Raw genomic sequence first — 15867 nt, forward strand, 5'->3', positions numbered from 1 at the left:
ACCCGTGGCTAGGCAAGATGACCTGATTATTTAAAACAGTTTATCAGTAGTCAGCAATGAGTTGAGGCATGATAATTATTGCTGTAGAGACATTTTGGTAAAATTGTTGTGTTGGATTCTTTTCCTTTCAGCTTTTCTGACAGTCTTGATTTCTGTAGCTGTATTTGATCTGTGTGGGGGTTGGAGAGTCAAAGTATAATTCTACTTTACCCACTTGTCTCCCAAGACACTGCAGTTGTAACTCTGAACTGGGCTAGGATTATAGAGCAATATGTGCAGTATTCTCAAGCAGACAGAATGAAGCGTTCCAAAAACCATTCAACTTGTCTTAAGCAGTAGAAGCTACTCCCTTTTAAGATTCTGAAGGTAGCAGTATGAAATGGAGCCTATAATTGTGATCAGATGTCCTGATGCTGAGGCGATCTGTCATTTCACTTGCAGGGGCTTCTAATGTTACTGATGTGTGATAGACGTTATACCACAGTCAGTGTGATTTAACAGTATTTTACTTCACAGTCCCTTTGGTGCCATGTACTTTCATTAAGAACTAACATAAAACTTAGGGCGCCTGGGTGGCTCAGTCGTTAAGTGTCTGCCTTTGGCTCAGGTCATGATCCCAGGGTCCTGGGATTGAGGCCCGCATTGGGCTCCCTGCTCCGCTGGAAGCCTGCTTCTCCCTCTCTCACTCCCCCTGCTTGTGCTCCCTCTCTCGCTGTGTCTCTCTCTGTCAAGTGGATAAATAAAATCTTAAAAAAAAAAACAACTAACGTAAAACTTAATTAGTGCAAATTGTTTCATTAATGGAATTAATGGAAAATTCACAGTATAGTAGTTGGGAAGGTTACCTCTGTCTAGTCTTTCTTGGTAATAAGATGAATAAATTATGGGTAGGTAAATGAATGTGGCCTGAGCTCTGAAACAGACTGAATTAAAGCTTCATGGCTGTTCTCAGTTATTATAAATCTGTGTGAATAAATTCCCAGCTTGATGGAAAAGTAGGTGGCCTGTTGTCTGACTTTTGACCACATTTGTCAATAGGACTAGAAAGTTAAGTGTGCTTGAGCTCTGTGATTTTCTTAGAAGTTAGTGAAAAATTAATAGAAGATAATGAAATTGGTATGTGCTTCTGAACACTGATTTAATTAAATTTATTTTTTTTAAAGATTTATTTACTTATTTTAGAGAGAGAGCACAAACGGGAGGGGTAGAGGGAGAGGGAGAGACAATCTGAAATGACTCTGCTGAGTGTGGAGCCCCATCCTGAGATCACGACCTGAGCTGAAACCAAGAGTCGGCGCTTAACTGACTGTGCCACCCAGGTGCCCCTGAACACTGATTATAGTTAGAACTTTCGTCTTGGAGTTTTGTAATTTGGGGATTAAAAATGGAATCAAGACATACTTTTTATGATTACACACATGCGCACACACACACTTAGGTAAAATGTACATTTTCAGTAAACACCCAGTATCTTAGGTGGACAGGTATTATGTTGGGGTAGTGTGCTGGAGTTGAGATATAAATATCTGCGTGCTTTTAAGAGGTAGTCTTTCCAGGGTAGAAGGACTCTTTTCTGCTAAGATAGTGAAGTGAATCGTACAGAAAGAGTACTCTTAAGTTGGGGAGGTAGGAGGAAGGTGAAGAGGTGGAACTTCCTCTCTAACCTCAGTTTCCCTCTCTGGCTTTCCCTCCCCCCAAAGGTAGCAGGATTTCTGTTGCATTGGTAGTGAATATACTGAACCAAACTAATACTGATTTTGTGGCATAATATACAATATATTTGTTTTAAAATACACTGTGTGAGTTTCATTAGCTCAAAGAATAGTATGTTAATTGAACAAATTAAAACTTAGCCAAGAAGCTTAATTAGCAGTGTAGTTTGCTTATGGATTGTTTATGACCATTTCTACTTGAAAGACAACATTTATCTTTGTTCTGAATTTATTCAGGGAAGAATATTTATTTGGGAAGGAAGATTATTTATTTGGGAACACATTTAATTTAAATGAATTAACATTTTTGTCTCATTTTATATGTTATATTTTTCAAATTGGTAAAAATTTCCTGCTTTTAACTTTGAACTTGTTTATATAGTATTGATATATCAAAGCTAAAGTATGCATGTGATAACTAGTGTATCTTCAGTTTTCAAAAATAGATAATCCTAACTTAAAACTTATTCATAATATCCTATTTAATTTGCATGTTTTTTACTCTGCAAAAGGTTTTACACATGTAAAAGGCTTTAGTAAATCTAGTGTCTGTTATAAACCTAATGCATGCTTAACATAGAAAAATTGGACAATACAGAGAAGTACCTTGAAGAAACGTAGAGTACCCATAATCATGTTATGTTAACATTTATATATATATTTATATATATATAAACATTTATATATATAAATTTTTTAATGTGTACTTATGTGTTTTTTTAACCCATATTTAAGAGTTTTAAGGTATAGTTATACATCATAAAATTCACCCTTTTAGTGTACAATTCAGTCATTGAACTTATATGATTTTATTATGTAATGGTATGAGAATTTTTCTATCATAATTTTTTGAAAAAAGATTGTATTTTGAAAAACTTTAGAAAGAACTTTTTGTTTTGTTTTGTTTTTCCAGTTATGGTGATTATCTGGCAACTCTTTGTAACATTATTTGTAATTTCATATCAAGACACCTTGATTTCCTTCTTTAAAATATACAACTACCTGGGGCGCCTCAGTGGCTCAGTCAGTTAAGTATCCAGTTCTTGATCTCAGCTCAGGGTTTGATCTCAGGGTCGTGAGTTCAAGCCCTGTGTTTGGCTCTACACTGGGTGTGAAGCCTACTTAAATAAATAAAAAATAAAATAAATAAAAAATAAAATATGTAACTACTTTATTTAACCTTTTTTCCTTATAGCTGGGTAATAACTTGGTTTTCTTTTAATGTGAAAACCCATACTTGAAACCTCTTGTGTCTTCTTGGTTTGGAGTTCTTTATTCTGGATAATTCCCAATGATTAATATTTCCTCTTGGGATTTATTTTTCCAAGTATCTTTATTATTTCTCTGAAATCAGCCAGTTAGCATTTAAATAGCTTAAGGCTAATTAGCAGCTGATCTTGAACTTTTGCATATTTTTTTTGTTGTTTTAAATCTTTTTTAATTTGACAGAGCGACACAGTGAGAGAGGAAACCCAAGCAGGGGGATTGGGAGAGGGAGAAGCAGACTTCCCACCGAGCAGGGAGCCTGATGCGGGGCTCGATCCCAGGACCCTGGGATCATGACCTGAGCTGAAGGCAGACGCTTAATGACTGAGCCACCCAGGCGCCCCTTTTTTGTTGTTTTAAATTATAGCACAGAATTGTTTTATGGACAGTTGTTTCCACTTGAAAAACTTAAAACACAGAAATTTGTAAAAAATGTCTAACCAAGCCCTGCCCCTGCCCCATATTTCAAACTTTTTTTTTTTTTAACAGAGATTACTAACTTGCATTTCATTTAAAATTACTTAAGTGCCTGGTTATTTCAGTTGTAAGTGAAATACGTTGTTTCAGAAAGGGAGAGTTAATATTTTCTTTCTTTCCTTCAAAATACATCTTTTAATTTTTTTAATTGAGGTCATCAGAATTTTAGAACTGCTGTAGACATGCTGATAGAGTACTGACACAGTCTCATATTGTGCTAGAGTGATCTTTTATTACATTTTGTTCTTGTTTGCTAACAGATGAGAGTGAGGATAAAGATGGATGCAAAGAGGGAGGCTGGCAATTTCTTGACTATCTGAGTGAAGAGTCAAGGAGGGACATCCTCTCCTCTTAATCCCTAACTTCTGAGTTGTAATAGTTTCCCTGCTTGTCAAGGAGTTCTTATTACCCCTTCCAAAACAAAGCAAACACAGAAATGAAATGCGCGCGCGCGTGTGTGTGTGTGTGTGTGTGTGTGTAAACGTGTACATAGACACGTATTTATATAGCTCTTTTATTTGATTTTAGGACAACTTTCCTGAATTCAGTAATACAATAGTTATTAAAATTTTACTACCTGAAGCTCGTACTTGATTTTATTAGCTGCTTCTCTCTTTTATCTGTTTATTTACCTGACTATTCCCAGTCACACCTTAACAGTCTTCAAATCCCTACAAATTTTATTATAGATTCTTAGAGGTTTCCACTTTCTGTTTCAGACAGATACTTATTTCATGATTTTAAGGTAATCCAATACCAGCATTGTCAATTGGTTATTATCTCAGACTACTTATATGTCATTTAAGCCAGTTTTAATAGTTTTGTATGATACTTATATTTGAGATGCAGAGCAGTGGTTGTTGTAACTTTTTTCTTTGTCTCATAATATGCATACCTTTTTTTGAAATTCAAATTATTTTTTACTTTGTCTTTAAGTGATGATTTACTGGAGGATTCAGACAGTGAAGAGCATTCCAGATCAGATTCTGTGACAGGTATGTTAAAAATGTCAGATAATCTATTGTTTAAATCCTTGCATTTATACAGTTATAGGTAAAGCTAAATATTACTTAATTCTAAATTTCTTAGTTAATGCAAACTCTACATTTTCACTAATATACACAGAAAACTCAAATGTTAAACATTAGAGATCTTGAATTAGTATATGTAGAGTCCCATACTTAAATTTTAAATGGTATGTATTTGAGCCAAACAAGGTAAAGTTTTACTAAATTTTTGTCACAGATGTCAAGGAATACACATTAAGCCCTTCAGAATGTGTTCAGTTTATTTACATAATTTATTCTGTTGTTAAATAAAAGTAATACTGAAATTAAGGTTCTTTATCCCCAAAATAAAACAGGTAAAGAGAGAATAAATTCTAAAGTATAAAATCATAGACATTAAGGCATCAAGTAAGTGCTGCCTTACTCATTATCTTATGAAATGTTAATGGTGAAAGCATGTGCTTCAAATTTTAATGTAGTTTTATAATAGGCAAGGCTAATAGTACATCTCAAAATAGTTTTTCCATATCAGAATTCAAATTCTTGTCATTTTATTATAGGCTGAATGCATTTCCCAATACATAAAAGAGTTATGTTAACATCTGTTAATTAGAGTTTTGGGGACTGATTAAGATAAAAATAATAGTACCTGGGAAGTAGCCAGTAGTTTAAAAAAGTGACTGGTACTAAATTGCGGCTGTTCTGTAATGTCCTATTTCAGGAACTGAGGACATATATAACTTGTTAAATCTCTGGGGGAAGAGACACGACTTTGTATAGTACAGTTGTCAAAAATTAGAGTGAGTATAGAATAGCAAGTGCTCTCTAAATTCTAAATTGTCATGAAATTTTTTTAAAGCCCCCCCAAACAACACTAGACTGATTTGGAGTTAAACCTTAGTTGTGTTTTGAAGTAGTTTTTAGCAATGAAAAAAATTTTAAAGTAGGAAAACGCCCTGAATAATTTACAAATGTATAATTAGCTCTAGAAAAATAAAGAATAGATTCATTTAAAAAAATTAGTCTGATGAAGATAATGCTCCTTTCCCATTTTGTTGTCCTTTTGCAAAAACAGAAAAGGGCTACAATTGCATTTTCTTAACCTGGGAGAGAATAATAAACTGGTCACAGGTTACCTGGAGACCTGGTTAGAGCTTGAATTCTTCTGCTAATTCACTCTTTGGTCTTGTCAAGTCACTTAAACTCTCTGGGCCTCAGTTTTTCCTTTGTAAAGTGAAGTGTTTGAGCACAGTGTTCCTTTTTTCTGCTCTTAAAGTTTTTGATTCTAACCATAACCTTTCCTTTGTATGCTGTAGCTTTGCTCTTTTCTCTGGGTCCAATAATCTCAGTAGGTATTTTTGTAATTATAGTATCTATCTTTGGTCTATTTCTTTATCCCTTTCCTACTTTTACCTTTCTCATCTATGCCTAGTTGCTTTTTCACACTTCCTTTAGATACTATAGTCCTGTTTATCTCACTTCCCAGTATCTAGAAAGTCACCATGTATTTTTGTTGGCTTTTTCTGTGATACATCATTTAGGGTAGGGGTTGTTGTCCTTATGTAGTATTAAAAGGTAGCTATGGAAAGAGAAAAAAATTCTTCTGGTTCAGAATTTTTAATTCCCTCCTTTTAGGACTTATAAGTAGTTCATTCATTTGTAGTAAAATAGGGATAGTAGTCCACCTCACTCGGGGTTTCGCTTTCCACAGTTTCAGTTACCTTTGGTCAACTGTTATCCTGAGCAGATAACCTAGTAGCAGAATGCTAGGACACAATGCCTATGTCATTCACCTCACTTCCATCTCATCGCATAGGCATTTTATCTCACATCATCACAAGAAGAGTGAGTACAGTATAGTAAGATATTTTGGGAGAGAAAACACATTGACCTAACTTTAATACAGTATATTATTATAATTTTATTTTATTATTAGATATTGCTGTTAATCTCTTACTCTGCCTAATTTGCAAATTAAACTTTATCATATGTATGTATACAAATAAAACCTAGTACATACAGGGTTTTGTGCTGTCTGCAGTTTCAGGTGTCCACTAGGGGTTCTCGGAATGTATCCCCTGCCTATAAGGGGTGGGGGGGGTGGACTACTATATCTTCTAAGTTACTTCTCTTACATTGGTAGTTTATTGGCGAGTTTATGGAGGCTTGTGATATGAATGGGAAATGTGTTCTTTTCCTGAAGTATCTAAAATAAGTCATAGATGCTATTTCAAAATTTACATTTACTAACTCTAGGTGATTCCCATCAAAGTGAATGATACAGTCTGAAGAATTACAGAATGTATTTCTTAACTAAGAGACTTTTACCTGTTTTTCATTTGAAGGTTATGGCTTTTGAAAGTATCTAGATGATGTCAGAGAGAAAAGTTTGGTTTTGGGGCCAGATAACCGAATTAAGGATATATTTGCTTCTTGTGAAGAGTGGGAAGAGTGTTTGACAGGAGATTGAAGGAGGGTTCAAATTGAAATTTCTTAGTTTTAGAAAAGTGCTTAGGTAAAACCTAGTTGCTCACCTCAGGAAGCTGGCTGATAGAACTGCTGGCTGACACTACCTAAGTAAGCAGAGGAGAGGAGGGTTTCCCAAAATGATTATCTGGAGAATATTGTATTGCAGTCTGTTTATAGCTATATTATGTAAAAACTTGTTTTGTAGTCCAGTAGGTTTGAGAAATTCTGAGATAAGAATACAGATTTCCTTACTGCAGTATTTGACAGTTGTCATTGTGCTTTGTCTGTCTTCTGAAGTAGAATGTCCAGCATAGGCTGTTTCTTAGATGTTACTTTGTTGGGAAAAAGCAGAGTAATAATGCCACTTGTCATGCTGCCCGTCTTAACGAATAGCCCCACTTTCTATGCCATTTACTTTGAATATTTCTTAAATGTGTGTTAATACATGTAATTTGTGGTTATTTTGTTTTTAACCTCTATATACATACACTAGCGTTTTTTCCTGGCAATTTCTGACCATAACTAAAAAAAAAAAAAAAACAGACATTAAAAAAATCATTTATGTAAGTTTCAGTTTAGTCCAAAAGATAGTTGAGCATCCTTAAGATTTATTATAGTGTACTATATGGTATCAAAATCTTACTGTCAACTTTTAATTTCAAATCTAAATTAGTAGAGTTAATATATATAACTAATGCATGGCAGTATAGACAGACTGCATGTGAACGTAGCCAAACGAGTGGTTGTGTAAATGAACAGCTTCATTAGGATAATTAAACTGTTCAGTGTATAATTATAATTTTCCTCCATTTAACTAGAAATGGTTTCAGTTTTAGGTCATAATAGCAACATTATTTGAATTAAGAGGATTATCCCCAGAAAATGGGAAATTCTAGGTAGAGCTGCCAGTGAGCATTTTAAAGAAATAGTTAACGAAATAGTTAACAGAAATGGTGTGAACAGAACTTTCAGTACATGTTAAGTATATGATGTTCCATGAATCTCAGTTGCACGTTACTTGGGCAGCTTTCAAACTTTCATGCAGTTTCGAGTTATATTTACTTCTTTTACTCTTCTGTATTTTTCTTATCTAAAATCATAAAGCCAATTCCAGTGCTTTTTTTTTTCCCATAAGAAATACTTAGACATTGGGACGCCTGGGTGGCTCAGTTGGTTAAGTGACTGCCTTCAGCTTGGGTCATGATCTCAGGGTCCTGGGATCGAGCCCCACATCGGGCTCCCTGCTTGGTGGGAAGCCTGCTTCTCCCTCTCCCACTCCCCCTGCTTGTGTTCCCTCTCTCGCTGTGTCTCTCTCTGTCAAATAAATATTTAAAATCGTCAAAAAAAAAGAAATACTTAGACATTATTGTTGCTAATAATGTTGTTGTTGACTGATAGTATTTTTTGCTATTGAGAAAGAAACAAATTGGTTCAGACTTTCAGTTCAATATCAAGAGATTATGCCTGGTTTAGGGGTTGAGTGACATCTGTTGCAAGGTTTTGTGTAGACAGACGTGGTGTTTGTGGAGCCCTGAGACTGAGAAATGACTTTTGTACTCTTTGTAAGGGGAGAGCACACAATGGACAAAAGATCATAAGGGGTAATGTAGTTAACTTTAAATGAGCTATAAATTAGCAGATAATACAGAATATGCTTTATGCTTCACTTGAAAATGGCAAATTTGGGGAACTTTTCCTTCCTAGTTATAATTTTTTTCTACGCTGAGGTTAGAATTACATTGCGTACTATGATAATCAACTGATAATTAGCATGGTGGGATAGGAGAGAGGAGAGCATGCTATGACTTCTTCTAAATGGTAAAAGAAAGGGAACTGACAATATAATCATGTTTCATGGATATTCTATAAAGTGCATAAGTGATAGTTATAATGGTATTGAATGTTTTTTGGTTTAGAATTAAAGGACAGAAGTCCTATATTTTGATACTAATAACGTCTTCATTCTTTAACCATTCTCATAAATTAAAAAGGGTGGGGGAGGGTTGCTCATAAATTGCCAAGAGAATATATTCTGAATTGAAAATGATTTTGACTCTCTTGAATACGTCAGTGGTTCTTCTGAGTAGATTTACCTCAGATTTGATTAACTTCCCTTTAAAATACTTTAATTTCTTCCTCTTACGTAATTATAATGCACTGATTGGATGAGGAAGAAAAGTAACGAAAGCGTTATACTAAAGATTCGTGATTTGCCAATCTCAAGGCCAATTCTAATGAATATTGTTCCTTTTCGAAGGGCATACATCACAGAAGGAAGCCATGGAAGTGAGCCTTGATATAACAGCACTCAGCATTCTGCAGCAGCCTGAAAAACTTCAGTGGGAGATTGTGGCAAATGTGCTTGAAGATACTGTTAAGGATCTTGAAGAACTTGGGGCAAATCCTTGCTTAACAAACTCTAAGAGTGAAAAGACAAAGGAAAAGCACCAGGAACAACACAACATTCCCTTTCCATGTTTATTAGCTGGAGGTTTATTAACATATAAATCTCCTGCTACCTCACCCATTAGTAGTAATTCTCACAGGTCACTGGATGGTTTAAGCAGAACTCAGGGTGAAAGTATATCAGAACAAGGGTCAACTGACAATGAATCCTGCACTAATTCAGAGTTAAATTCTCCTCTAGTAAGGAGGACTTTACCCATTTTGCTTCTTTATAGCATCAAGGAATCTGATGAGAAAGCAGGAAAAATATTTTCACAGATGAACAATATAATGAGCAAAAGTTTGCATGATGATGGTTTTACAGTTCCACAGATTATTGAAATGGAGCTGGATAGTCAGGAGCAGTTGTTGTTGCAGGATCCTCCTGTGACTTACATTCAGCAATTTGCAGATGCAGCAGCCAACCTTACCTCTCCAGATTCTGAGAAGTGGAACTCTGTGTTTCCCAAGCCTGGGACTTTGGTTCAGTGCTTAAGGCTGCCAAAGTTTGCAGAGGAGGAGAATCTTTGTATAGACTCCCTAACTCCTTGTGCTGATGGAATTCATTTGTTGGTAGGACTGCGGACATGCCCTGTTGAATCCTTGAGTGCAATAAATCAAGTAGAGGCCTTGAATAATTTAAATAAATTAAACTCTGCACTATGTAATAGACGGAAAGGTGAGCTGGAATCAAATCTTGCTGTAGTGAATGGTGCAAATATTAGTGTAATCCAACATGAATCACCAGCAGATGTACAAACTCCTTTGATAATTCAGCCTGAGCAGAGGAATATTAGTGGTGGATATTTAATACTTTATAAAATGAATTATGCCACTCGGATAGTGACTTTAGAAGAGGAGCCAATAAAAATCCAACATATCAAAGACCCCCAGGACACAATTACCTCGCTCATTTTGCTTCCACCAGATATATTGGATAATCGAGAAGATGACTGTGAGGAACCTGTTGAGGAAATGCAGTTAACCTCAAAGAATGGCATTGAAAGAGAAAAAAAGGCTGATATTTCTACTCTTGGACACCTGGTAATAACCACTCAGGGAGGATATGTAAAAATATTAGATCTTTCAAACTTTGAAATTTTGGCCAAAGTGGAACCTCCCAAAAAGGAGGGCACTGAGGAACAGGACACATTTGTTTCTGTCATTTACTGCTCGGGCACAGACAGGCTGTGTGCATGCACCAAAGGTAAGCTCTTGGTTTGTTTGGTTCTCCTACAAATCTTATAAAATCAGTGTATATGGCATTCATTTATATGCATACCTACTATGAATTTTAGATCCATATAGATGGAGAGAAATTTATTTTTTTTATAATGAAGCGGTAAATCTTTCTACTGTTTTAACTTTTTAAAACTTTTTTCTACTGCCCTAGGTAAGGATTCTAATTGTAAATAAGTTAATAAGTCTCTCAGAAAGTATCTTCTCTGCTTTAACCTCAAGAAAATAACCTGCTGTTGTTTCTGTGAGTCCTGACTCTGCATCTGCTCAAATTTGTGGCCTTGGGCAAGTTACTTTAAACTCAGTAAACCTTTGTTTATTTATAGACGAGGATAAAAAGGCCTGTTATCAGGCTTCTTAGAATGAAATGAGATAATGTATATAACGTTTTTGGCACAGAGATATATATTGGTCATTATTTCCTCCTGAAATAAAAATATTTAGCAAATGAATACTAGTTTTGCCAAATAAATTTTTCTTTTCTGATTTATTCCTGACCTTTGGCTAATGGTTGAATCAGCTTTGCAACATTTGAGGCCCCATACAGAGTAACACATAGTGTGCATTTTTCCTCCTACTTTTCTTATTATATATTTTAAATTGGAAAGATAAAGCAGTTTTTGAAACGGATTACTGACAATATCAGGCAAAATGAGTAGTCTTATTGATAGTTTAGTAGGAATTTAGGGTCAGGAGATATTTGAAGCCCAGGTAACTATAACCAGTGCTTGGGAGAAGAACTGGGTGTGAGGAGAATCATACATCTCATTTGTGGTTCTTGGGAGGAATTAATCCGAGTTTTTCCTCGCTTTAAAAGATTGCAAGAGTTTGGCCAAGAAGAGTAGTGGTGAATGTAGTGGTTCAGATTGCCTTCTTTGAAATACATCTAGTGAAATAAGGGGAAGAAAAATCTTCAAATAACATCAGAACCCAAATAGATTAATTTTAAAAATGAGCAATGCAGAATAACTTTAGACTAATTAAACTTTGAATTAGAGTTGATAAAGTTTAGAAAAACCATTAAAATACTATGTGGTGTGAAGGATAATTTGAAGTTTTTGATCATGTATGTGCCAATTCACTGTTGTGAGAGCTTTACTTCTCATAATTTGTTTAGTCATCATGCCAACTTTATGAGGTATATACTATTATTGTCTTCATTTTACAGATAAGGAAACTGAGGGAAGGAGAGGTTAAGTAACTTGCCTAAGTCACAGAGCTAATAAATGACAGAGTCAGCATTCATACCTGGGCATCTGTTGTCAGGGTGCTTAAACTACATTATACTGCTAGAATGTAACAAAAGCATAAGACTTGTAGGGGCATCTGGGTGGCTCAGTTGGTTAAGTGTCTGACTCTTGATCTCAGCTCAGGTCTTGATCTCAGGGTCATGAGTTCAAGCCCATGCTGGGTGTGGAGCCCACTTAAAGTAATGGAGCCTACTTAAAAAAAAGAAAGAAGACTCATACATTGAATTTTAAAGAATCTTTTAATGTGAAAGATTTAAAAAATGAAAACAATTTAATATGCCATAGGCCATCCAGAGTGGAGCTGAATTTGGAACCTGAGTGACCTAGGCCCAGGGCACATCTGTGTTAGATACTAGTATTATCCAGAAATACAGTCAGGGTTTAATGATTTTAATTGTTTGATGAGATATGCTTTTGTGAGACAGAGGATAAGTAGTGTTTAAATAGATTAATGTATTCTTGGAGTTTGGACAATGAAAAGTTCTAGGAATCGATCTCATGTGATAGGGAATTTATCCAGATGGATCAATGGACAAGAAAAAGCCTGAGACGTTAAGCACTTTGAAAATTATCTCCTAGTTCTTCAAGGATTGACTGGTCAAGATAGATGTGAAAAGATGAGATTAGTAACAAAAAAGAGGAAAGAAAAGTTGATGTTTTAAAATGTATATATGACAGTCCAAAAAGTAGTTGTAAAAATTTTTAAAAAGGATTACAGGCTCTGAATCAAAAGGACGTGACATTTCCATGACATGTCATAAGAGTGTATTCAAGTAGCATAAAACTCTTTTTCTCATGGAGTCATTGAGCCTTTTGATAAAAATCTACAACTAATAAATGTTGTAAGTTAATTTCAAATAGTATTAATAATATACTGAAGGTAGATTTGATGGAGCTATGTTTGATTAAAGTTCGGAAATAGAATATACACACGCATACATATATACATATATGTGAAATGAGGAAGTAAGGTCCCTTCTGGCCACCAGCCAGCAACTCCAGAAATGTGGGCCGCTTTCCCCACAGCTTGCACAGGGCTGCAGGCCACTTCCGTGAAAGATCAGTAGCCTTTCCCTTTATCAAGCATCTTCTGGTCATTGTTTCTTGTTAGGCTCCAGAGTTCTGAAATAGTTGATTTCAGTCACTTTCTTTCTTTTTTTTTTTCCAGTCACTTTCTAGTTCAGTAGCTGACCTCTAGAGCTTCCTACCTAGAACTTCCTACTCTGCCATTTGGTGTGACATTACTGGTGCCTTTGTTGATATATTTTTTTAAATACTTTTTTGGAGTTCTGTTCTTAGTGATTTAATCTGTCACAAACTACTTTAGAATAATACTAACTTAATTCTAGTAAAATATACTTTGCTCTAATCTTTTTTCTCCTGCCCCTTTGTGCTACCATTGTCTTATATGTTGCATTTAGATAAGTTATAAACCCAACCAAAAAGAGTTATTTTATACAATCTTTGTCTTTTAAAAAACTTTACAAAGAAATGAGATAAAATATATATTCATCTACTTTACTCATTTCATCACCTACTTACTCATTTCTCGTACATGTGTGTGTGTATGTGTGTGTGTGATAAAATTTGGTAGTGCTTTCTTTCATCTTGAAGGACTTTAGTACTTACTACAAGGCAGATCTCCTAGTAAAAAATTCTGTTTATCCTGAAATATCTCTATTTCACATTCATTTTTGAAGAATAGTACTGTATATAGAATTATTGGTTGACTATTTCTGCACATCTCATTCAGTTGCCTTTGGCCTCCATTGTTTCTGGTAAGTCCACTCTTAATTTGCATCATGGTTATTAGATCTGATGAGTCATTTTTAACTTGTTGCATTTAAGGTTTTCTCATTGACTTTCAGCAGTTTGACTGTAACATATATACCTGTGAATCTCATTGTATATATCCTACTTGAAGTTCATTGAATTGATTGGATTTGCAGTGTAATGTGTTTCTTCAAATTTGGGAAGTTTTTGTCCATTATTTCATCAGTTTTTTCTCTTTGCCTTTTCTGTTCTCTTTTTCTGGAATTCCCATTACATGTATGCTCTTATACTTGATCTGTCCCATAGGTCTCTGAGATGCTTTTCATTTTAAAAGATCTTTTACTTTTCTTCAGATTGGTTCATTTCTTATGCTCTATTTTTATTTTACTGATTCTTCTACTGCCATCTCAAATCTGCTTTGAGCCTCTCTAATGAACTTTTCATTTTACGTATTTTATGTTTCAACTCCAGAATTTTCCTTTTGTTCTTTAAAATTTCTGTTTTTTAGTTGAGATTCTTTACTTGTTGAGTCATTTCCACCATTTGTTCCTTTAATTCTCCATACCTGATTTCCTTTTATTCTATAAAAATACAGTAGCTTCTTTGAAGTTCTTGTCTGCCAAACCCAAATTTTGGGAACTCAGAGATATTTCTCAATGATTTTGTTTTCCTTAAGCATGGGTCAGTCTTTCTTCAGATGTCTTACAATTTTTGATTTAATACTGGACATTTTAAATAACATTCCAAAATTCTGGATTCTGATTTCCCCTCTTTGGAGGTTGTTGTTGCTTTGTTTGTTTGTTTGTTTGGTAACCCATCAGGACTACATCTGTGAAATCTCTTTCTTTTGCAGTGTGCAGTCACTGATGTCTCCCGTCATTTTTTTTTCCCCAGAGGTTAACTTTTAAACCTTGTTTCTTATTTGTTGCCTTTGTGTCCACTTAGCTTAGTATTCAGTCAAAGATTTTGATAAATGATTATGCCCAAGTAACTTCACCAGAAAGGCTGTATTCAGGTGTGTCCTGGCTTTTATTTGCTTTATTTTTATTTTCTGTCATTCCCTCTTACAACTCTTCTGCATTTGCATGGGGCTTAGTTGACTGGGAATGTGTGGATGGCTTGGGCCCCATCTAGTTTTGTAACACATGTGTACAGCCTCTGATCATTGTGGATTATGTGGAGAGTTTACCAAGCCTCCTATGTTTCTTTCACTTCTTGTAACTTTGTATTAAGGGCAGAGTCCTGACTTCAGGATGCACCTCATTTTTGTTGCCACTGAGCCCTTTAAACTGATGGCTTTCCAAATCCATTGGGCCCCCTCTGGCAGTAGCATCCCTTCTGCTGGTTTTCATTGCTTGCCCCACCCTGATTGAATGACAGTTTTGTCTGGCTTTGTCGTTGCTTTTAAGGAAGAGGAGTTGTCATCTTCCTTATTCTGTCATGTTGAAAGTGAATCTCCAACTACTTTTGTTAGAATATTCTTTTATCCATTGATTTTTGTCTTAAATATTTGCTAAGTTTGCTTTCAGTTTTTTTCTGTGAGAAATACAAAAAACAGAAATTCAGTTTAATTTCATTTCATGGTGAATGCTTCAAAAAATTAAGAATCTTTGTTCATTTTTGTTACTGCTGAGATATTTAGCTAGTGCATCAGTTTCCTCATCTGTAAAGTGGCCACAATAATAGTCCTTACCTCAGGGGTTTTTGTGAAGACTAAATGAATTAACTTAAGCATTTAAAATAGTGTCTTACACATAGTTAGTACGAGGTAAATAACTGTTTTCACATGTTTGTGTTGCCATTTTTTAAATTAAATTTTCCGTTTGTAGTACCTTGTCAGATTAATTTCTAATTTCTGGAAGATATGTCACTTTGTCAGCCCTGTTTATCTGCTTGTTGAGTGATATTAAAATAAATTGAGTTTCTTAACTAAGTAGTATGCATTTGTATGTTTATCCATATTCCGTGTTCCTGTGTTGATAAAATTCTATTACACCATAGGTGGTGAGCTTCATTTTCTCCAAATTGGAGGAACTTGTGATGATATTGATGAAGCTGATATACTAGTGGATGGATCTCTTTCTAAAGGAATAGAACCATCTTCAGAAGGTTCCAAACCTTTATCAAATCCTTCAAGTCCTGGCATTTCAGGTATGATACTAAATTTTTAAATGAAATCTTAAAAATGCAAATTCTTGTGATGTTCAAAGTTTTCTGAGTCTTTCTTAA

General features: G+C 34.9%; 1 protein-coding gene across 11 annotated transcripts in view; it reads left to right on the forward strand.

Annotated features, from left to right (window-relative positions):
- Window positions 1-15867, forward strand: part of BIRC6 (baculoviral IAP repeat containing 6) — a 227097-nt gene that overhangs the window by 48561 nt on the left and 162669 nt on the right. For all 11 annotated transcript variants that reach the window (XR_013441642.1, XM_078056159.1, XM_078056150.1 and 8 more), the window contains exons 9-11: window positions 4392-4450; window positions 9189-10583; window positions 15640-15789. Coding sequence is in view for 10 of the 11 variants with exons in the window: in XM_078056159.1 (XP_077912285.1) it covers window positions 4392-4450; window positions 9189-10583; window positions 15640-15789 (1604 nt within the window). In the remaining variant the exon portion in view is untranslated. The remainder of the gene's footprint in view (window positions 1-4391; window positions 4451-9188; window positions 10584-15639; window positions 15790-15867) is intronic.

The sequence above is a fragment of the Halichoerus grypus genome, chromosome 10 (assembly GCF_964656455.1).
Source record: "Halichoerus grypus chromosome 10, mHalGry1.hap1.1, whole genome shotgun sequence".
Classification (NCBI taxonomy): domain Eukaryota; kingdom Metazoa; phylum Chordata; class Mammalia; order Carnivora; family Phocidae; genus Halichoerus; species Halichoerus grypus.